Below are 23,893 nucleotides of genomic sequence, written 5' to 3' on the forward strand. Positions count from 1 at the left end.
TGCCCATGCCGCTGGCATGGGCAGTGCAGGGGCCCCCTAACAGGGCCCCACAAAGATTTTCACTGTCTGCTTAGCAGACAGTGAAAATCGCGACGGGTGCCACTGCACCCGTCGCACCCCTTCAACTCCGCCGGCTTCATTGTTGAAGGGGCTGGCCCGCTGGCCCGGCCGGCGGTCTACCGCGGTGCGGTCTTTCGGCGGGAACCGCTTGGCGGGCGGCGACTGCCGACCGCCGCGGTCAGAATGACCGCCTATGTATGAAGTGCTGGACCTGCTCCCACTTGTACCCAACACAAAGAAGTGGACTCCAAGGGTCAGTTGCCTGACCTGTGTGGCTACACGGACATCAAAGGATGCAAAAGGCCTTTTTCCTGGAGGGACCAATTGCATTTAGAAGAGGATTGGGACTTGCTGGCGGTCTCTTGAGTAAGTCTGTACCCCGTAGTGCAGTTCCTGAGGTCCTATGAGCCTCAGTGGTGTCAAGAAGACTTACTCTGAAATCTCTAGACTATTTGGTTTTGGAAACATTTTGGGCACTTGGACTCTGGAGAACCAGGGCCAACCACCCAAGTCAATCTGCCGAAGGCACAACCTCGCTGGGCAAGAAAATCAGGTTGCTCCTGCCTGAAGCTTTTTGCCACTTAAACATCCATTTCAAGTGGATCCCCGATATCTGACTTTGGTACAACCTTCCCAGGTTCAGTCTGAACTCCCAAAATATTGAATAAGTCCGAATATAGAACTCTTGACTGGGTGACGGTGCCAAACGTATCCGACCAATAAGAGGACTTCTCTAGGAGTGAAATTTGAACATTTGCCCCTCAGAACTTTTCCTGCTAAAACCAATGGACCTTTGTCCGATGGCTATCTGACTTCAAGAGGACTTCCTCAGTTACAGCCTGCTACCTTGCCCTGCCTTATTTTCTCTCTATCTCCTTTCTCTTCTCACCCCTTTTTTTGTCTCATCTTTCGCCTCCTTTTGTATCCCTTGCCACCCATTGCCCTCTCTCTATCCTCCCTTTATCTCTCCCCACTCTTCCTTTTCCTCTCTGTCCTAAGAAGGACTAATATCCTCATGCTTAATAACACTTAACAATTGACATAGCCCAGGTGCCAATTAAACCTGTGATTATTATTAATGATAAATGTGCACTAACAATTCAAGAACTTAAAGCGCTGTTGTTAAGTCTGACTGTTTCACAGAACATGATGCTACATCACAAGGACGATTACATGTCTTAGTTAAATATCCTTTTACTGTCAATTTACCACTTTGTAAGACACACTGACATTCTTGTTTAAATGTTCTTGTACTCAGAATAAGAAACACCTAAAATGGAAATATTGACATTCAATCCAATGTTTATGTAGTACAGGAGAATTTGGGGTAGGTATCACTGGAACAAGCACCCTACAAAACCTCACTGTTAAGTGGACGGATCTTGAACCTAATGAAAACAGTTTCAAGCTTTTTATTTCCCATGATGTAAGCCAGTGAGGTTGGCAGAGTGAGGTCTGTATGAATACCAGCCTTTCCGAAGCTGGTGGGCCCTACATGCTGTCTCCTAGTAATAGAAGATCTTTTAAAATCTAATATTCCCTGCTTCAGCTTTCCAGCCAGTATGTAAGCCAACGCGCCCTGCAACAGACACTGCTGTGGCTAGTGCAGGGCACTAAAGAGTAAGAAGTCTCTGGGAGAATCCTGAGGCCCTCCCCCTCCAAAGCAAGGCCGAGTTAGTCATGTAGTGGTGAGCAGTGGTGGCTGCCGCCAATCAAAGGTGGCGGCCGGGCAGAGAACTGTCATTGGGGAGGGGGTTCAAAATATTTTACAAAACGTACATGCCTGACACTCCTGCTGCCGGCCACCTCCGTGGTGCTCCTCTCTTCCTGGCACGGGGGCAGAAAGCATAGGCTCCCAATCCAGACGCTGCTCTCATGCTAAAGCAAGCATGGAATCAGGGCCAGGATTGACCTCAGTGGGCTGGTATGACACGTGCTCAGGCACAGGGAGCCTGTGCCATTTCTCTAATTTGGCTGCGTAATGCAGCTGAGTTGTAGAAATGTAAGCGTGCATGTCCGTTTTGCCGGCCTAAGATGGCCTGCCAAATGACACGCACAATTTACAGTGCCCACTACTCATCCTCCCTGCCATGGCCCGCCCCACCCTAGACTCCCATGGCTCAGTCACACAGTGACAAATAATCATTTGTCACTGCCTGACTGAGCAGGGGGTGACGCTCCTCCACTATTACGGAGGAGCCGCCCCTGGTGGTGAGGTGACGTTTCTGTGTGATGGAGTAACTGAAAGCGAGCATGGGGACACTTCACTGGCCCACGGTGCCAAGAGAACAAACATCATTACTCTGAGGCCCATTCAGCAGAGAGCAGGAAGGGAGGGCGAGTGCACACCACACAGTTCACCCGAACAACTGCCTGATCTCTCCTTGACATCAGGGTTGCATTATAAGCTAAATTCTGCATTGTCAGAGCTAGCAATCTTCACAGATGCTGTGTATGTCATGTAACAGATTAAATGGGAGAGCTCTGAACTGTATGACAAATTTATTTCAGTGCAGTAATGCGTTACTAACAAAAGTGTGCTTTTAGTTTAACAAGTGACATTTGCAGGGCTGACTGTAAATAGTGCAAGATGAAACATTAAACATAAAAAACACACAGCTAGTAGCATTCCTGTTAAATGATCATACCTCAGTACCAGTGAGAGCCAGCACGATTCTTCTGTAACAGTGTTAGCACATTATTGGAAGTGCATTTAGACCCTGATAACTTGCAGGGTGTCTTGCAAAGTGGCGAGACCCCAGGCTGATATGTGTCACTCCAGGGAGGGGACCATACTGATGTCAGTATAGTTTTCCTTACATATGTTGTAATACTTGGCCCACCTGGAATCTGTATGCTACCAGTGGTCGTCTTCTGGTGGTCAGGTTAATGAGTTGATCATTTCCACCCATATGTCCAAGTCTGTGGATGCCCCCTCATCTGTTCTAACCTTTTTCCCGCGCCACTCTTTGGCCCAGATCCATTACAGTGTGTTCCATTCCCACACAGATGCAGTGGGGGTTCTTGGGGAGACCAAGTTAATGCTGTCATCACCTCACGCTCCTATACCCTGATGAAGCTGAGGCAGATTTATAAAAAGGCTTTCAAGTAGCACCCGGAAAACCATTGTGCACACCCTTCTCATAATCAAGCTGAATACCCTCTTTGCTGGGATCAACAAAAAACTCAGCAGAAGGCTGCAGGCCATTCAGAACCAAGCAGCCAGCATCACTCTCAAACTCCTACGCCGCACTCGCATCACACCACACCCGAAGAAGCTCCACTTGCTCCCAGTTAACAAACAAGCACAATTCAAACTCCTCATCCACACTTTCAAGGCCCTACAGAACACTGGGCCAGCATACCACAACAATTACATCTACTTTCACAAGCCTTCTAGACACCACGCTCGCTGCCTGGACTCCTATTTGCACAAATCCTATGCATACGGCAAACCAGATCCAGGAACAAGCCTTATCCCACATTGCTCCTAAAACGTGAAACGACCTGCTGCTACACATAAGAGCCTCCTTCTCACTTCCTGAATTCTGCAAGAAGCTGGAGGCTTGGCTTTTCGAGTAGTCCCACTAGGCCTTAGGTTTGGCTAGGCTCTCACCTGCTCAGTGCCAGGATTCCCTACCGGGTGATAGTGTGCTGTACAAATCTGCATAACATAACAAATGTATAGCTATTCTATGTTATCCCAAAAATAAACCTAGGGTGCCAAATTTATGTTCCATCCTCTTTTTTCCTAGGTTTTTGGGATAAAGCCCAGCAGAAATTGAATTGTGTTATTGTGATCTCTATTTGTTGACAGTGAGCCATCTCAGTGTTGTAACCACCACCATCCAGAATTCAGTGAAAAATCTATACATCCAGGACACATATTGGAATGTAGCCATCTACCCTCCAAATTTTGGGCATGTGTGGGATCTATCTGTATATACCTTGTGCGGGAGTGAGGTAGATACAGGAAATAGTAATGCACCTGTTTAAATCTTGCATTATTTGTACCTGGACACATGATATTTCCCTCCCACTGTCAGTGAGAGACACCTATAAGTTATTTTTCCACTTCTTCCTGGCTTTCAGGTTAGTTGCATTCTTTCTGTCTTGAAAGCCTTTTATTGGCACAAGGCCATTTTTGTCCCTATCCTACCTCCAGTGCTGTGGGCATCCTCAGGATGGCAGGGAGGTCAGTCCATATCTCTCTGGCAGTATTTCTTAGCTTTCCATATTGTCCGCAGCCTATCTAAAATTGTCCCCGGCCTACCGAGAAAATCTGACATGCTTCTTTCGAAGTCGATGAATGCTTCAGCAGGGTACAGATGCCCCAATGTAAGGCACCCCCTCTCCCTCCATCAGGCCATGGACATGATGGTGTTCTCCTGAGCTCATAGGTATACTTTGTTCAGTCCCTGAGATCAGTAACAAGAATAATTATTGTGTAGCAGCATATAATTGCAATCCATTATTTATCAGTTCAGTTTTTGGGAGTCAGTGCAGTCATCTCAGCTTTAAGATGATGCAGGGTTTCTTCTGGAATTAACAATGAGCATGGCAAGGCTATTTTTCCAATCTGGCTATCAGCAAATAAATGCTGTTTTGTCTCAGTGGTTATGGTCAGATTTTGTGACCTGCTTTGTTTTTGGGGACATCCATGTAGCTGATTCTCACTCCAGCACCTGATGGCCCTTGGGTTACATTTAGGACGTTTACTACTTATTTATGTAAATATGTTCACTATCTACACATTGTAGTTCTACTACTAGGTAAAGTCACTCAATCCGGAAGGATTCGGGATGTCATCACAACAGCTGAATGATCTTGGGTGCCTTTGCTGCATTCACCATTGGATGTCGGACTTTCGTCCCAAGACCACTTTGAAACATGACCCCCTCCTTTTAGAAAATCCACCGAATTCCATTTCCATGGCCCATGGTTTTATATTTGACTTAATGGGTAATGCTCCGTTCGTGACAAGTTATTGTATACAGTATACAGCAAGAAGGGACTAGAGGGATGCGGGTATAACTGCTTTGTAATTGGTTACAAGAGAGAGATTGGCAGACGCCACAGCTCAGGAATGGAGTCTGCATAGCTAATATGCTAATCCATTCTGAGTTGTTTCCATTGGAGGCCCACTGGAGCGGATAGAAACGAAGGGCCCAATCTACAGTTTGGCGGCCGGGTTACTCTGTCACAACGGTGATGGTTATCCTATCCTCCATATTACAAGTTCCATAGCTTAGAACGTACTTTCCATTACGCAGATGGGCTATCGTCACGTTTGTGACAGAGTAAGCTATCTGCCAAACTATAAATCAGGCCCTAAGTGCGTCTTTACAGAGACCACTTTGAGACATGCATTTCTTGTGACACCTCCATGAACCATCATAGTGAGGCTGGCAGATGCTAACATCCTGTAATTAAATATAAGGATGCAAATGTTAGCAAATAAAATAAATAGATGAAGATAGATGGATATGTTAAAATAATCAAAAATAACTTAATTAGTGGTTGCAAATGGTAAAAAGCATAACTTCAGTTAAAGCAAGTAAACAAAACATGAGAAATCTTAAAACCCCCATATCACAGCACAGTAATTCAGATGAATGTACAGTATTTTCTTGTGCTTTTTCATTTAATGAGATGCATTTACTTTAAAAGCAGGAATATGAAAACAAGTAGATTTTTAGCCAGATTGTACGTCAGGCACCATGTTCTTGGTCCTGGACTTAAATTTAACAAATTGCTGCATTCTGGTAGTTGTAGTCTTCATTTGCTTAAATGATCTAACACATTTTTTAGGAATTATTTTCAAAGATACATTCCATGACTACATACTGAAGGGCCTATTTACAAAGGTAAACTGACAGATTGATAAATCTACACATGTACGTTTACTCTTACACTTTGTAGTAAATGTATTACTTTTCACTATTTACCATTTACAAGAGAAAGTTTACTTGAAAGTGCAGACCTACAATGCCAAGATCATCTAGATACCTGGATGATGCTGGCATCTCCTAAATGGTCTGTAACTTCCCATCACACCCTACCTTCTGATGCTATTTATCGCGCCAGATTTAAACCCCTACCCTCTCCTCCTCTCTGCTTCCTTCTCCTGTAGCCTAACTTCTTCTGCTTTCACTTTGCTAACCAGATACCTGAGGTTGGTCACTGTCTGTGGTGTGTCATCATGTGTGCCTTGAGATGGAGAAATTAACACTGTGTGTCCCCTGAACACTGCTTGTTCTTTATTGTGCTTGTATTCAATTTCTGATTATAAATATCATTCTTCTTTCAGGTCCTGCTGACATACCAAGATGTGGTTGCCTGTTTCTCACAACAGGAATGGGAGTTTTTACACAAATGGCAGACGGATCTTTATGCAAATCTGATGAAGGAAATTAACCAAGTCTTGATGTCGCTGGGTAAAGTTACGCTGAATTTATTTTCTGAAGATCACCCACTCTTTATATCACCAGACAGTTTGCTGGCGCAAGAGCCTTTTTAAGATGTTTTAAAATAGTTCTTTGCTTCACTGCTTGAATTTTTCCATTATTCCGGAATTCAGAATGTTATGAATGGATCAGTGCATCAGAGGCAGCACAGATGAAGGCATGGAATACAGGGAATCTTTGTAGGGGAGCATTTACAGCATGATAGGCTAACAAGGTGCCCTCTGAGAGGGTGGAGTCAATATACTGCGCCAAGTATCAGATGCATGAAGGGATCTAAACCAGAAGATGTCGGGTGAGGAGCTTCATTCTCCAAGGCCTAGGACACATTTATACCAAGGACAATACACTTAAAGGTTTATTCTGTCCCCTAGACAAGTGAGCAGAAGCCCCTGCAGCGCAAACTCCTTGGCTGCCAGTTTATTGCACCACAATATGGGTCAGTGAAAGAGGATTGTTTGCTGGTAAGGCAAGGTTTTGTGGACACATGTATCAGTTGTTTGAATTGTATATATAATTGACTAATGCAAAGCCTTTACTCTTAGGGCAAGCACTCCAAGGAAATGGAGAGATCCCAGCTTGAAATACTGACAGTGATTCCAGTATAACATTTTGTAAAATATAACAATTTGAGGCTACGTATAATGCTTATATGTTTATATGCAAATGCATACAAAAGTACAAAAGCAAGAATGTTCATTGTTTTCAAAATAAAATTGACATGAAAAATAGCTCTGTGAAAAAACTGGTTTGCTAATCTAACTTGGAACTTTAAATACCATTTCTCTGTGGCAGCATTTAATAAAATGTGTTTAATGCTTGTCACTATTTTAACAAAAACCATTACCAGTGGATAATCCGTGTAACACATGTATGGGCAACATTATGGACGACATGAAAATAAATTGGAGGCCCAATTCTTATAGTTAAAAATTGTGCCCAGTCGGCATATGTCCTTACATTGGGACAGATTTATGACTTTCGAGAAATTCACAAGAACTTTACAGAATTAGGCCTGGAAACCATACTTCGAGGAAATTCATGTGTTTTCCTTTTTCTCATGAGCAAGTGTACATGTACGTTTGGTCTCCCAAAAATCTTCTCAGTGACTGTAAATTTACTTTCCCTGCACACCCCTTATTCTCACTCTGGAAAAAGATTTACTAATGCCCTTGGCAGGAATAAATTCACAACTTTTTTCAATGTGGGAAGGGATTGATTAGTAGTTGATGAATACCCCTAGATGTACAATGTGGGTGTGCAACGACTTAAAGGGGATTCCAGCCCTTGAACCACTGCTTTCCACCTACCTCCAGCCCAGCTATGTTGCGTTTTGGAAAGGTAGCAGAATCAAAGCTTTACTAGAAACTAAACCCTACTATAATGAAAGCTGACATAATCAGTGAGGCAATTTTCAAATAGAGACCTCTAGCCGCAAATTCCTCATCTTTTGAATATTCACCAGGCATCAGACTAGATTCAGAACCTTTACAGCAGTACCTCTGAGCATATTTAGGTGATGCTGTGTGGGCAGCTCGGCTCTGACGCTGTTCCTCTCTGGAAATGACATGCAGATTCCATATAGGTGCCAAAGATTCCTCACCAACCCTCCCATCCTCCCCATTCTGTGACTGAACTCTGTCCGTTAATAAAATCTCAAGTCGAGGTATTGCCACACTTGTCAGTGCAATTTGCTTTTGGGGCTCTGTGTCTGGGGGCGCAGACAGTCTCAAAAGCAACTGACATCAGCACGCAGGAGTGGCACCTATATAAGCTTCACACATCATTTGCAGAGCAGAATGGCATCAATGCAGAGCCACATCGTGTCACCTACCACTGAAGAGGTACTGCTGATGAGTTTCCACATCCAGTCTGACACCTGGCGAATAGTCAACAGGTGAGGAATTTGTGGCTAGTTAGGGTCTCTACTAGAAGCAGCATTACAGAAGGTCAGTAACTTGCTATCATAGCTCCAGTATGAGAACTCTGCCATAATTTGCCACCCTAATGCATTGCACTAAAAGGGACAAATTGATTCTTTACAGGAGAAGTAGATTTTTGAAGGTTTCCTTCCCTTAGACAAGTAAATATATATGAGAAAAGTTCACATCCTTGAGATGATTAATAGCCTGGTTGGTTACCTGGTCCCACCTCACCTCAGCTTCTTCCATCAGACTTACAAAATGGCCCCACCTCTACAGAACCTATGACCTTAACCTTACCACTGAATGGTTTGCCACCGAGAATAATTACACAGTTACTTTATATTAACCAGATGATGGCTGGGACTGATTATTCATTAACAGTTTGGTCTAGTGTTTGTGCTTTTACATATATTTATCAATATCAAAGAGTTTACAAATGCCTTATCTTACAGCACACCACCAAAGAGCGCCCACATGACGATGGCTGCCAACACACTGCAGCCTCGTTTCTTTTCTGCTGCTTTTTAGAAACTCCCTTCACACACTTTCTGTATTGGTTAATGTCTGAAGGAGCTACTGATCACTTTCAAATTCCCTTCAATTTTTTTCAACCAGGTCCTGTGATTGCAAAGTCTGTCTTTTCATTAAGAGCCATAGAAAGGGAAGACCTGGGCCCTCTGGACAAAGAAGATTCTGATAGAAGTCACAGAGATGACCATTGCTCAAGTAAGAAGAGAAAAAAGATTATTTATTAGATTTATTGTTTTAAATTGAGACCTGCAGCAAAGCGCCTGGATGCCTCTGATAGGCCGCACTCTATAAATACAACTTGATCAATTGATTGAAGCAGGGTTGTTTTCATGCAGCCACAAGCTTGTGTATTAAGTCTCATTCGAAAATACAAAAATACATTTACACAACGAGAGAGATGCAAACACTTTGATTCAGAAGATATACCTGCTTGAGATGTAGTTGCAACGATTCAGGCATCTGCACCAGTGCTATGTGGCATTTGTTTGTGCAGTGACTTTTTCAGGGTACTTTATGCACCAAAAGTCTTCTTGATACAATGAAGTGAATAAAAGAAACTGAATTGGTCATTTAAGTGTATATAGTCACTTTCTGACTAACTACATAATCAGGAAAGATGTGATTGTTTGTGAAAGAACTTGGCAGAGCTCCTCCGTCAGTAAAGACATGAGAAGCCTCTGTTACACCCCTTCGACAGGACCAGTGGTATCTTGCATTATATACCCTTGCCGAAGAGTGGATCAAGAAAATTACCACAAGTGCAGTGGGAAAACCTTTCTGCAACTGAGCACGTGCTCAGACAGTGTCCACAAATTGCATTTTTGAAAGGTGCCTTGAGGCCAGTTCTATATTGCCACGGAACACCCCTCTGTAGGGGACTTCACACTGAGGGCCTCATTATGAGTCCGCCGCCCGCCAATCTCTTTGGACCGGAAAACCGCCACTCCAGTTTTCCGCCCTCTGGCCCTATTATGAGTTTTACGCTGGGCCAGGGGGCGGACACTGGGTCAGCGGGAAACTCACCACAACATTGACGCTGGCTCGTAATTTGCCGGTGGCAATGTGCGGTGCGTTGGGTGCGACAGCCCCTGTCGCACTTTTCACTGCCTGTAATGCAGGCAGTGAAAAGCACAACTGGTCAGTCCATGGGGGCCCCTGCACTGCCCATGCTAAGTGCACAGGCAGTGCAGGGGCCCCCATTGGGCTCCGGCACCCCGTCTCCGCCAGCCTTTGCATGGTGGTGGAACCGCCATGCAAAAGTTGGCGGACACAGGGGTCGTAATCCCCAGGGCAGCGCTGCTAGCCTAAATCTAGCCCTAATCTAGCAGCGCTGCCCTGGCAGATTAAGATTGCTGGCACCTTCAAGCCGTTGGCACTTTCGCCACGGTCGTAATGTGGAGGTCTGAACGCTCCTTTGGCGGCAGTCCGACCACTACCCAGAGAGTGGCAGTCTTAAGACCATCACACTCGTAATGAGGGACCAAGTCTAAAAAGTAATAAAATAAAGGCGTGTTCTGGGCCTTTTAAGCCCCTTCTGTGAAAAACAGTAATTTATAGTAATAGCATTATGCTGCTGTATTTTACAGGTGTCTTGAAATGTATTCTTTGCTCTACGCATTGTACGCAAGTTGAACATGAAAATTAATTCTCAGTGCAATTGGTGGATATTGCATTCCAATGAAGATACTACTGTTTCTTACAGATGGTACACATTTTCACTTGGATGTGTTCAGCCAAAGCAGAGAAGAAACCCAGTGTCCAGGGGTTGCCCTGAACACAGACAGAAGGAAGATTCTTGATCATCTCAGCCCAGCCAGAAGGGAGATCCCTGATCAGCTCAACACAGCCAGACGGGAGATCCCTGATCTGTTCAGCACAGATGGAAGGGAGAGCCCTAGCTTACTCGACACAGGTCAGAAGAACTAGTGTAATGCTTGATGTTTTTAGATTCACTGTAACGCAGGAGCCCCAGACTTTCAACAGTGGAAAATGGCAAACGTATTCTTTTAAATGAAGCTGAAAGGGTTAACCGGACCCATGTCTGATAAAGAGAAGGTGCAATTAAGGTCTGTTGATATGTTTAAAGTTGTTCCCAGCCTCTCCAGGTCTAGCTGAGTGACTAAAGCCCAGCACCGAGCCACCATTGGACATTTCCCTAACTTTTGCCAAACACCTCTTGTTCCTGTCATAATTGTGCTCCTCTTGTGCTTGAAGCTCTCTGATGAGAGACACTTTGTGACTCTGTCCCTGCAGACTGCCTGAATTTAGACCTGATTAGAAAATACCAGGGGCCTCATGGTGGAGTTCTGGAAACCAACAGTCTTTTATAGCTTCAGAATAATTTGCTGATTATTGTTGACACAGAAGAGGGAACCCTGTCATTGTGTTATTCCTTTCATTACCATTAAATACTAAGCCTCCTTGGTTCATAGTCCTAAAGAGATTCCCCCTCTTGACCTAGGGCAAGGGTCTCCAACCTTTTCTGCAGCGAGGGCTACTTCTGATCAGTGATAAACATAGTGAGCTACTGAAGGCCAGGCACTTGCGTAGTTACCAAACACCCCCACGTCCAGCTTCATTGACTTTAAGCTAATATCCAGAGAGCCACATACTGTTGTTTGAACAAAATACTGACTGGGGACTCTATGACAAGGCTGCCATGTGTTTCAGTGAGACTGTGGCCTTTGGAGGATAAAAAAACATGTGTGCGTATGCATGGGATATATGTGCATGGGTGACTGAGAGCATGTGTTATATGTACCTGTGACACAGGATATACCTTTCACCATATCTGGCACTGTTACATGTATAACAAAAACATACTACCATGTTTTTTAAATGGGAGAAATTTACAGTGCAGAAAAATATTCTGCAGAAATGTTAAAAATATGGACCATTTTTCTGCACTTTAAATTTCTCCCATTTTAAATAAATTCTACTGGCCACTGGGAGAAAGAGGCCTGCTGTTTGTAAATGTGACACTTTGAAATGGTGGAGCAGTAAAATGAAAAGTAACTTAATCATTAAGGTAACTTTTTATTTTAAGGGCTTTTATTTAAGAGTTATATACGTCGGTGCTTCAGTTTTTCACCTCTGTGCCCCAGCTGCAGAAGAGTGGTAATCTGACTGAGCACTGCTCATTATCAGGCCCTGCTATATACAACGTGATGATAATAATGTAAAAATATTCACAGACTTCACTTGAAAAGAAAATGTGATCCTGTGCTTATTTAAAAATGAACTCAGGGCCACGAGCTACCCTAAAGGTGTCTGGGAGCTACTGGTAGCTTGTGATCAACTGGTTGGAGATACCTGCCCTAGAGCCTGTGACAGAGTCAACATAGTATATTTAGGGACACCTGTGGTTTGCTCTTATGCCACAGTCAGGCAACAAATAAATGAGTGAGAAGTTCATTCCCATTGATACACTCTACACACAGTCAATCCTAACAGGTTTATCCCCAGATAAACACCAACAACAGGAAAAATTTGCTTACTCAGCCTGTCACATCATCTGACAAACCAGGCAGTGTCCTCTACGTTTCAGGTCCTGTGACACAATACTTCTGGTTCATACAATCCTATAAACCGCCCATTACAGCACACCGCTTCTATTATTAAACAACAAACATGAGCACATTTCCAACCAAATGTTTAGAATGTATTAAGCTGTTACCTGGAACAGGCCCATGGTGCCTGTGGTACTTTCTCCCATGGCCTTGCTGATTCCTTTATGGGTTCCATGGACAGGTGTTGATGCCTAATGCACAGACAACAGGCTCGCTTTCCTTCTGGGAGACTCTGTATGCAACATAAGGGAATTTTGCTTATGGAGGCTTTTCATCTTTTTGAGGACTTGATGTTTACTCTTAGCTACTGGAACTTGCCAAGCCTCAATAAAGACCACTGTCCAACTCCTTTATTTAAATATGGGACAGAGGATCTATTGTTCTATGTTCTATTTATATATCTAATTTTGAAAAATACTTCATCAAGATTATTACACTCAATGCTCATTTATAACAGAATAACAACTGCAAAAGAAACTTTGGCTTATATCATGATTCCACATACTCATTCAGATTGTTTTTTAACACTTTTGAAAACTTTGTATTATTTTAGTGAATTTCTATGTGAAACATTTTTTATATGGTATGATTGTGTTTAAAATGTGTTGATCTCTTTGGAAACCGCGAACAAGTAATTATATTAAACTTGAAAAAAAACAGTAATCACCCCTAAGTCTCTTACTCATAACTTTAATTTCAAATGCCCCACATGTCCAACGATGATCTAGAGCCTTGCTTAGTAGTCGATATACCTAAGAGCCTGATTTAGATCTTGGCAGAGGGGTTTTCCATCACAAACGTGACGGATATCCCGTCCGCCGTATTACGATCTCCATTGGCTTTAATGAAATCATAATACAGCGGACAGGATATCCGTCCTGTTTGTGATGGAAAAACCCAACTGCCAAGGTCTAAATCAGGTCCTGGGTTTCCTCACGTAACACATTAATAGTGACATCCACAACTCATCCGTAACTTTGCAATAACTAGAATATTGCATGCACATTTTCAGCCAAGCAGTGCCATTTCTAGGCATGGTCACACACCCACTTGCTTGTGGCAACACTTCTGAATCCAACCTGCATTAATATAGTCCCATGAGTGGAACAAGAAAGAGGTGGAGACATGACAAATGTGCTTCACCTAGGGTGGCTACATATATTCATGACAGACTAGATAAGGAGAGTCTCAGATAGTAGCTAAGAGAATGACAAAAACCCTCACTTCCTATACTGAATGCGAAATGGCTGATGTGACACTGTTTGACTGTAAAATCAATTAGTATATGGAGGCGAGTGAGTGCTGAGGTAACTGAGGTCTAAGACTCCTAATTCAGTTCTTGTGACTGACTGTGATCCCATGGTTGTAATGAATTTGGTGGAGAAGGGGAGGTCAGAAGAGGTGCAGAACCCTAGCTTCCTCAGCTGTAAATCAGTGTGAAAACAGTAGATTTATTGAGGGGAGTCAGGAGTTGACTGTGAAGCCAGACTTTGATATTTTTTTTATTACAGGAGAAAAGGTGACCACAGCTATGATCTCCGTCGGCATCAAAAGTTATAAGGGGGTCTATCCCATTGCTGATCTGACTCTTAAGGATACTAAAAACATTGTCTGCCTTGCAGGTAAGTCGACTACTTATACCTCTCATAGGTATATTAGAAGCAATCACAAGAATCAAAGGAGTCAGACTCGTTGGTCCTCCTTCTGGTGGAAACCTTTGACTTAGAGGAGAGCGGGGATAGAGAAGGCAAAAAACATTGGCTGGCAACACGTATTATGACCACCAGCGGTACACTGCCAGAAATCAGTTGGAACACCGCTGACGGTCATGGCAGCGGTCAGCGGTAAGGCGGTGCTGCTGACAGCAGCACCGCCACGCCAGCAAAACACTGCCGACCTTATCATGAGCAATGATACGCCTGGCGGTGTTCTGCTGGCAGATGCTGCTGCTGCCAGCAACGCCGCTGACCCTCTCCAGCCGGAGGACCCCCTGCAAGCAGGTAAGTCGGGTTCTCCGACCGGAGAGGGGGTTGGGTGGTGTTGTGTGTATGGGGGGTGGTGTTTGTTTTGGGATGCGTGCGTGCAGATGTCAGTCGCAGTGGATGCATGCGTGAATGAGTGATTGTGTGTGTTTTGTGTTGTCGATGCATGTGTGTATCAAGGCCTGTGGGTGTATGTTGTGGCGTGTGGGCATGTATGCATGCGTGGGTGGTGGGTATTCATGTGTTCATGTGTGTATATCGTGGGCGTGTCGGTGTGTATATGTGCAGGGGGCAGGAGCGGGTGGTGGAGGACTCTGGGGAGGGTGTGGGGTGTGGGGGAGAGGCCTCTCAGTGCCAGGGAATGGATTCCCTGGCACTGATAGTGCCTACCGCCATGGTTTACCTGGCAGTACAGAAACCACGGAAACCATGGCGGTAGGCCGGGTCGTAATCCCAAGGGTGGGAATGTGATGGCCGCCAGGCTGGAGACCAAACTCTCCAGCCCAGCAGCCGTTACCACCCTGGCGGTCGGTGTGTTAAAACAGCGGTTTTGGATGGCGGTAACCGCCATAGTCCAAATCCTGACTTTTTTACCGCCGGCCTGTTGGCGGTATTACCGCCGCTTTAACACCGACTGCCAGGGTTGTAATGAGGGCCCTAGTGTCTACCTTTCCTCAGTGTCTTTAACGCATAGTCGGTGAGAAGGCATGGTACAATATTTGCTTGGCCCAAAGATGCTTACTAGCTCTGCCGTTGTTCTGGTCACTTACCACAGTGGCGGGCAAGTCATTCCCGTGAGCAATTTCAAGATAATTGTTGGTGTGCCATAACTATGGAGTATTTGCCCAAGACCACCTCAGGTAGCTTCACCATCACCCCAATAATGTTATTTACATATAAATTGACCAGAGGCCTGGACCCATCACCCAGAACAATAATCCTGTATTATGATCTAGTGCAGTACATGGTTAATATTCAAATATAAACCGTTTTTCCTCAACAATGGATAGTGAACTCTCATACAGTGACTGACTTTAGGCTTCACAGCAATATTTACCATCTTTCTAGTATTGTAGTGTCTGTATATACTCTGTATGGCCTTGACCCATTCCAGAACCTCTTTGCTTTGCAATTTCTTGCTTGAACTCATGTTTTCACTCATCAATGTCAGTAGTTATTGGTGATCATAGACTGCTGTACAAAGCACAATTTAGGATAGTGGTCAATATTATGCAAATCGCTTTCACTTCCTGTACTGGATAAGAAATGCTGTGGTGAGCTTCTAATGGCTGAGAGATCACCGGAAGGGTATGAGGTGAGTTGTGAAGTCATCAAGGTCCAAGGTTCCTCCTCCAGCCCTTGCGGCTGACTGTGAAATTACGCTTTGATATTTCTAATATTACAGGAGAAGAGGTCTCCACAGCAATGATCTCTCCCAGCATCAAAGAAGAAGAAAAGGCCCATTCCATTGTTGAGCAGAACTTTGAGGATGTTAAAAACATAACCTGTCATTCAGGTAAGTCATCTCATTCTACCTATTATAAAAGTATGAAACTAAACACGTCAATCAAAGGGATAGCTGATATTGGTCCTCAGCGTGCTGGGGTGCTGCCTTGAGGTTGAATATCCAGCCACTGGTATGAGTCAGCAGACACAGAAAGAATATAAATGAAATTGTGGCACAGTTAGGAATAAAGTCCACCCTAGCAGAAACATATGGCTTACAGGTGGGTCCAGACACAGAAGGCTACAAACATTAACTGGTTAAGGATTTGGGCCGTGCTGCAGTGTCCACCTTTGATGCCTGGCTCGCTGATGCTGCGTTTTGTCGTGGGAGCCTGGAAGATTATTGGACTTTAATGCTGGCTCCTAATAGACCAAAAGATGTATGGGTACCCTTTGTGCAGTATATGGCGGCCAGGCCGAGAGCTTGTGAGACAACACTAGTGGTTACACCTTGACGAAGGTCCGACCCACCTTTGTGTGACTTGCTCTGCTTTGGCTGCTGTGTGTGCCTTGTACTTTTGACAGTTTGCCTTCTTGTGCTTTTTTACAGCTCCTGATGTACTGTTAGTGGTTTATGCTTTGACTCTGATGTGTTGTTTCTTGTGGTATCAAAAAAGCCAATAAAACAAATACTGGTTAAGGATAGCAAAGAAAAAGCTCCTGTAGACTTGAAACTATATAAAGTTCATAAGAAAGGCCAGTGTAACTGCAGCAGATACTCAGTGCGTTTAATAAGGAATTACAAGACCTACATAGGTGTCCCACTGAGATGGAGGAAGGCTTCAACAAATGTATCTTGATCGTAGAACCAGTAACCAATCAGACAAACTGGGCTCTTTATTTTGCACAATGGATTGTATGAACCACATAAGTTGCTCGTACCCTCCCCTCTTGTTGCAGTTTCTGAAAAGTCAATTATTTACTTTTATGTGTACTATATATAGTTACTCATGTACAGCAGCCTTAGGAAAAGGGTTTGAAAGAACATAAAGGGCATTTTCTGATGAACACTTCTAACCACAGATTCCAAATTCTGCACCTTGTGAATACTTCCTTCTGCCATACTGGATCCATAGATTCTTCTTAGCAGTTGCCTTATGCACTTGTAGGTGGTGTTATGCAGCTCTGTGTACGGACTGTCATACCCTGAAGTGGTGCAGCAGTTAGGTATAACTGCCACCTCTGTGTGTCGACGTCAGTTCCATTCTCCCTAAATTACTGTTACCTGACAGAACATTTTTCTGAAAACGTATGCATTGTGCAAAGGACTTGTTTCCCTGAAAAGCAACAGCTTTTAAACCTTGCAAGGATTGCCACACACATATAGCAAAGACTGACCCTCACAAGGTCTGTCTCAGATGTCTAGGTTCCTGTCATGGCTTGAAATTGTGCGCGGACAGTGATCTAATGAATAAGAATGCCATCCGGAACCATGAGGCCAAGCTATTCATTGCTTAGCAAGGTAGGGAGACTCAAAAGGCCCGGTCTCTGTGAAAAGTCGAGGACGCAGATGCGCACATATTCTCGTTCCTGGGATAGGACGTCAATCCACTCAAAATCCCCAGGTAAGTCCAAGATAAAGAAAAAACACAGGAAGTCAAAACGGAACTTCCCTTGTTCCTGACACTCTGGTTAAGGGAAGTCGTCCGGATGTCAGGTAACGCTCGGTCTCTTGTCTCCCGCCACAGAACATATCCCTGCGCTAGTCCCATTTCAGCCTCAGTTCTCTGGGCCATCAGTGATGCTGCAATAGATACGAATGTCCAAGGACACTTTGTAGTGCATATTTGGTACCCTACTGGCTTCCTCTGGTGTGCTTTCGGCCCTATGGATCCAAGGGGTCCTCCCATCATGCACTGTTGGTTGATCTGTCCCTGACTCCTACTGTGCATTTCCATCCCTCTCCGTGGTCTGCCTCAGCTGTGGGGGTGATGCCATCTCCATCTCTTCTAACGATGCTGGTCCCTTGCACATCGACCCAGGAGTGATGCCACCAATGCTGGAGGAAGCACCCAAAGTGAAGTTGGACTCCAAAGCAAATTCATTGGAACTTCAGCAGAATTCGTGCCCACCTTGACCTCAACCCCAATCAGACTCTGATAGGATGCTTCCAATACCACATCATTTTCCTAACTCGGACCACAAGACACCAATGACAACAGGGATGGTGATAATCAATCACAACTCTATGATGGGAGGAATCTGTTTTTGAACCTCCAGAAGGCCTGAGGCCTTGAAACATCTTCTGATACTGGCCTCAATTCTCCACCTGGCCCTTCTATGGGGATTCTTCTCCTTTGCAATTGTCATTAGAAGAATGGCAAAAGTTGTTGACCTTCAGCTTCCCTCAGTGGAGGTAAAAACAAATGTCTTTAGGGAGGTTCTGCAGCCAGGGCAGACCTCTTCAGAACCACTCCTCCCATTTAATGAACATTTAATGAAGCCCTTACAGACACCCTCTTGAGCAGTTGGGTGAAGCCAGGCTCTTGCCCTCCTGACAACAGCCAAATTGCCAGACGACACGGACCAGCTCAAGGAGACCCATCATTCCTCCTTCCACACCCAACACCAGAGAGCCTAGTGGCTCAAGCATCCAAATACGTTTCAGACTACCCCACCAGACAGAGAGTCAAAAAACATGGAAACGTTTGGAAAACAGATGTCGTCCTCTCCCAGCCTTGCCCTCAGGTCTGTAAATTTGAGTTGCCTCTTGATACATCTCGCAGGGCATGGTGAGCGACATCTTGACTGCAGTCCTGATGATGTTCTGGCCGGTCTTCAACAAATAATCCAAGATAACGAAGACGTGGCAAATTATGTGATGCAATTGGAACTAGACACTACTGACTGTCGGCATGGGGCAGTTGGTACCTGTGTGGTGCTTTGGGGCCAAGCAAGGATCAGATCTATGAGCATCAATAATAAACATGCCTTCTCACTACACCCGTCTCTTTGGAGGCAAAGCAGACTTGTCTTCACCTCACACCTCCTTTATAGCAGTACCCCCAACAATATCACCCCTTTTGAGGCTTCAGAAGAGGGATCCAGCAGAGGCAGTGACAAACCTCCCTGTGCAGGAACACATCTTAAGCCTTTCAAGGTAGAGGCAGAGGAACTATCAGACAGCATCCAGGCCCCTAGTGGCAACGTACTGCCCAAACCCTTGACCGTCGTCATTGGAAAATCCTTTAGCCATCCCCCAGCAACACACTGTCACCCAGGTTGGAGGCTGAGTGAGTTATTACCCCCCAGGGTACCACAAAATCACAGCGGATAGATGGATGCTTCAAATTGTCCAGGGATGGTTATGTCCTCCCCTTCCTCTTCACCCCTCTAAACATGCCATCCATACGCTACCCACACCACAATGGCTTCTAGATGAACTCTTGTCCATTCTACAGAGAGAGATACCAGGTCTCTTGAACAAGAGTGCCATAGAGACTGTGGCAGCATCAGAGTTCGGAAATGGCTTTTACTTTCTGGTGCTGAAGAAGGAAGTAGGACTTCATCCAATTTTAGATCTGTGCCCGCTGAACCTTTTCCTGAAAAAGGACAAGTTCAAAATGCTCACTCTGCCCAAGCTTTGTCTGGCCTGGATGCTGGTGCTGGACTTGCAGGACACCTATTTCCACATCCATGTCCTGCAGTCCCACAGGCGCTACCTGTGGTTGTAGGCCATGAGCCCTTTCAGTTCTCCGTGCTCTCCTTCCGTCTCACCATTGCCCCTTGGGTGTTCACAAAGGTGATAGAGGAGAAAGCTACCCATCTTCGGGGGTTGGGAATACCAGTATTCACATACCTTGATGACTGGTTGCTGTCTCAAACCACCTCCAGATGATGACCACCTTATTGACATCACTGGGATTCTCCATCAATATGCTGAAGCCATGCCTGATTCCTTCACTGAGACTCCCCTTCATAGAGCCATCCTGGATACAATGCTATTCAGAGCCTTACCTCCACCTCAATGAGTCCATTATTTCAGTCCTTGACCTGTGGCTCAGTGAGAGCAACTCTGAGACGTCTGGGCCTCCTGCATTCTGCAAATGGATCATGCCAGGTGGCACATGCAGGCTCTGCAGTAAGGTCTGAAGTCTCAATGGGCTCAGCTCCAAGAGAACCTATCAGATTCCATCCAGGTGTCACAGGAGACTTCAAAACATCTGCAGCGGTGGCAGCTAGATCGCAGTTGTACCAGTGGCCAGTCCGTCCCCCTTTCCCACTCGGTGGTAACGATCATGATGGATGCCTCATTGCTGGGAGGTCATCTGGGAAAGGTGTAGATATTTGGCTTCTGCTTTCTGGTTTCGACCCGCCACCACATCAGTCAGTTGGATTTGCAGGCAGTGTGCTTGGCACTAAAAGCCTTCTTCTGTCCATCAAGGGGGAACAGATGCAGGTCCTCATGGACAACACCACCACCATGTGGTACTGCAACAAGCAGGGCAGAGTAGAGTTGTTGATCCTATGTCATGTGCTTCTTTGAAATTTGTTGAGTCGCCAGGGCATCTCCCTGATTGTACAACACCTGGTAGGATCTTTAAAATCCAGGGCAGACAAACTCAGATGACATTGCCTCAGATCATGAATGACCTCTACACTGAGAAGTGGTTTAGGGCGTCTTCCAGCAGTTGGGGGGAACCCTGGCTCAATCTATTTGTCACTGCTGAGGAAGTGCAGTGTTAAAAAGTTTGCACACAGGAGTTCCCGAGGCATTTCTCCCTTGGAGATGCCTTTTGCTTGGACTGGAGCTTGGAAAACCTGTATGTATGCCTTCCTGTTTCTACCTCTCCTGCCCAGTGTTCAGAAGAAGATCCAGGGCTACAAGGCTCCAGTCATCATAGTAGCACCGAATTGGACCAGGAGAATGTTATCCCAGAACGTCTGACTATGAGCATTTGTCTTCCGATCAACTACTTTTCTGTAAAACCTTCTGTTGCAGCAACAGGGCAAGCATTCCTCCCCAAATGAGTCACTCCTTTCTGTATCAGATGGTCTGTCACTCTACCAACATTCTTTGTGCCACCTCATCCATCCAAGGAGGAACAAAAAGTTTACATTGCAGGGATCTCAGAAGACCTCTGAGTTTCTACATTGATAGCACCAAGGACCATTGGGGGACAACCCATGTGGTTGTCAGGGACAAAGAAGGGAAAGGCAGTACAGAAGCTAACTTTCTCTAGATGGATTGACCTTTGTTTAAAGAACTGGTACAGACTGGCCAAGAAACAGCCTCTGGAAGGCCTGCAGGCTCTTTCCAAAAGAGTGAAGCTTGCTACTACCTCGCTGGTGCAAGAAGTGCCTTTCTGGGACTTCTGCCAGGCTGCAACTTGGGCACCTGTTAACACGTTAATGAACCATTATTGCCTGGTTAGCAAGGTCCGGCAGGAAGGGCACCTTGCTCATTCAATACTGCAGTGTTTCTTGGTTTGAGTCATTCTACAAACCCACCACTTTGGGAGGTACTGCTTTGGTATCTATTCAAAAGATGAGGAATCTGCGGTTAGAAATATCCTTTAGAGGAACAAGATATCAGAAAACAACTGACATTCACATGCAGAGGCGGCATTTGTACGTGGCCTTAACATCCCTTTCAGGTGGGAGAGACCAAGTGCGGAGCTGCACCACACCACCTAACAGCGCTGGGCAATTGCTGAGAAACATTTCTGGATCCTGTCTGGCACCTGGAGGTATTCACAAGGTGAGGAATATGTGATTAGCTGGTGCATGGGTACTCACCAAAATGTTTCAGTGTCCAAAGTTTTGGTTTTGGGGTGACCAAGAGCCATGTTGATGTCAACAGGATGGTGGTTGGGAATGATTGTTTAGCGATGTGTTGAAAGTAAGATTGGTTTAGGGGAAGTGAAGCATATACATCCAGTGGCTGAAGTGCACAATGTAAAACCAGGAAACCTGGCATTAATCCTTGCTTCCCCAATTTACCAAGCTGTGTGATCCTAGGCACTTGTTTTATTCCACATTCCCTCTGTCTTCTTCATTTTCTCGTATGACCTCGAAATACAGCACTTCAGGCCGCACACCGTACAAAACGTTCTCATGTGCATAATAGGAACCCAGGCCACCCAAAGGGTCACTTAACGACTGAGTTGCCTCTTAGCTCAATGTTGGCATTGTTGTCAGGGTGGGCAAAGAATGAATATATCTAAATTCATGTGTGAAAATTACCACTTAAAAAAAAACAAAAAAACTTTTCAATGCACTGCTATAATCTCACTTACTAAGGTGAAACGTTCTGCATGTTAAAAAAGTACACTTTTTGAAATCAGAAGCGACATTATCATATTTTCACACTTTTCCTGCAAGATGCCTTTAAAAACGAAGGTGATCCTAACGTTAAGTGGTGCAGGACAACCCAGTTACATCATTTCTTTAACTTCAATTAACAGGTAAATAAAAGCCAGCCTGATTATTTAACTTCTGTTTTTTAATGTTAGTGCTGAGTCGAGTAAACAGCAGTCAGTGCTGCTGTTGACGGGGGCTGCATGTAAAGGTCAGGAGGGCCGCATGCGGCCCCGGGCCTTACACTGATGATCACTGAGATAGAGTATCCACCAGAAGGAGCTTTACAGAAGGGAAGTAATTTGTCAGTCATTGTTAAAGGCAGTCTCAAGCTAGAGATTCCCAATCTGAGCTCACTTTCCTCAAAGTATTGCTGTCACTTCAGACCTCTTCAATCTACAGATCAGAAATCCAGTAAAATATGTCACTGTGTACTGGAAATAAGTTTCCAGTTTTGATTAAAAAAAATATTATAACTGGTAAAGCAGCACCAATGTGAATATTGGCTTTTCAGTGGAAAAGGAAAGGCTGACTTTCTAGGCGCTTATTTTGTATGACAACAGAGGACATCAAAGCAGTTTATGCGCAGTCCCTATCTGTGAGCATTTTTCCATGATAGATGCTCCCAGTGTGCCCCATTCAGAATCTCAGCATGCCCTTATGACTGCCTCTGAGGTCCCTCAGCTGCTCTACACCCACAATACAGCACTTGCTGTTTTGGGAACATGGCTCACTTCATCTGATTTTAGTTTGCTGTTGTTGATGTGCTGTTGCATTGTGGCCATCAGGTTTGTTGCTGAACTCTGGTCCTAGTGCAGGGTGATCTGTACTACAATGATCTTGTCCTCCTCCACTGAAATCAGACTGGAGCATTGCTTTCTGAAGCTCAGGGCAATGTGCTCCAATAAAGTGCTGTACCCAACACTCCTGTGTTGAGTCTTACATCCAGAGGCTGTGAAAGCTTCAGAATCTCATGTGGAAGAATCAGGGGCAATGTCATGAGGGTATTCTCTGCACCCATGTGCAGGCGAAGAAGGGGTCCATGCTCCAGTTTCCCAAGATTGGCAAACAACTAAAGGCCTCCTGCAGGTCACAAAGTTTCTTTATTTCCTTGGCTATGTTTTCATACAGAAGCACAGTTCGCGATCACGAAAGATGATACAGCAGGAGAATGAATATTAATCCCTCTGACCAGGGAGAACAGGATTTTGCTTAAACGAGACAATGGTGATACCGTTTTTCCCCAATGTTTTCTTGGAATCTGGAGAAAAATAACACAGCAAGGTGACATTTATTGGATCGCCTCACAAAGAAGAGCAGAGAGATGCATTTGTTGACCACCATTAACCTTTTAGCTGCTGGCATCAATTCTTAATGAGATGAGGTGCAAACCTATCTCCAGCCATTCTTGACCGGGGTGGGGACTTCCTTGAGTCCCAGGAAATGAGAACGGCTGGGACACTTGAGAAATAACAAAAAGCTAAATGGAAGAGAAAATTCAAGTTAAGGACAACATAAAGGAAGTGAGGGGCAAGAAAGAAGGAATGGAGTAATGA

General features: G+C 44.8%; 1 protein-coding gene across 1 annotated transcript in view; it reads left to right on the forward strand.

Moving 5' to 3' along the window:
* The window catches only part of LOC138248873 (zinc finger protein 583-like), a 64,808-nt gene that overhangs the window by 10,359 nt on the left and 30,556 nt on the right, over positions 1 to 23,893 (forward strand). Inside the window, exons 2-6 of the mRNA XM_069202840.1 lie at positions 6,371 to 6,497; positions 9,065 to 9,175; positions 10,683 to 10,892; positions 14,061 to 14,171; positions 15,937 to 16,047. Coding sequence (XP_069058941.1) covers positions 6,371 to 6,497; positions 9,065 to 9,175; positions 10,683 to 10,892; positions 14,061 to 14,171; positions 15,937 to 16,047 — 670 coding nt within the window. The remainder of the gene's footprint in view (positions 1 to 6,370; positions 6,498 to 9,064; positions 9,176 to 10,682; positions 10,893 to 14,060; positions 14,172 to 15,936; positions 16,048 to 23,893) is intronic.

This window comes from Pleurodeles waltl, chromosome 8 (assembly GCF_031143425.1).
Source record: "Pleurodeles waltl isolate 20211129_DDA chromosome 8, aPleWal1.hap1.20221129, whole genome shotgun sequence".
Classification (NCBI taxonomy): domain Eukaryota; kingdom Metazoa; phylum Chordata; class Amphibia; order Caudata; family Salamandridae; genus Pleurodeles; species Pleurodeles waltl.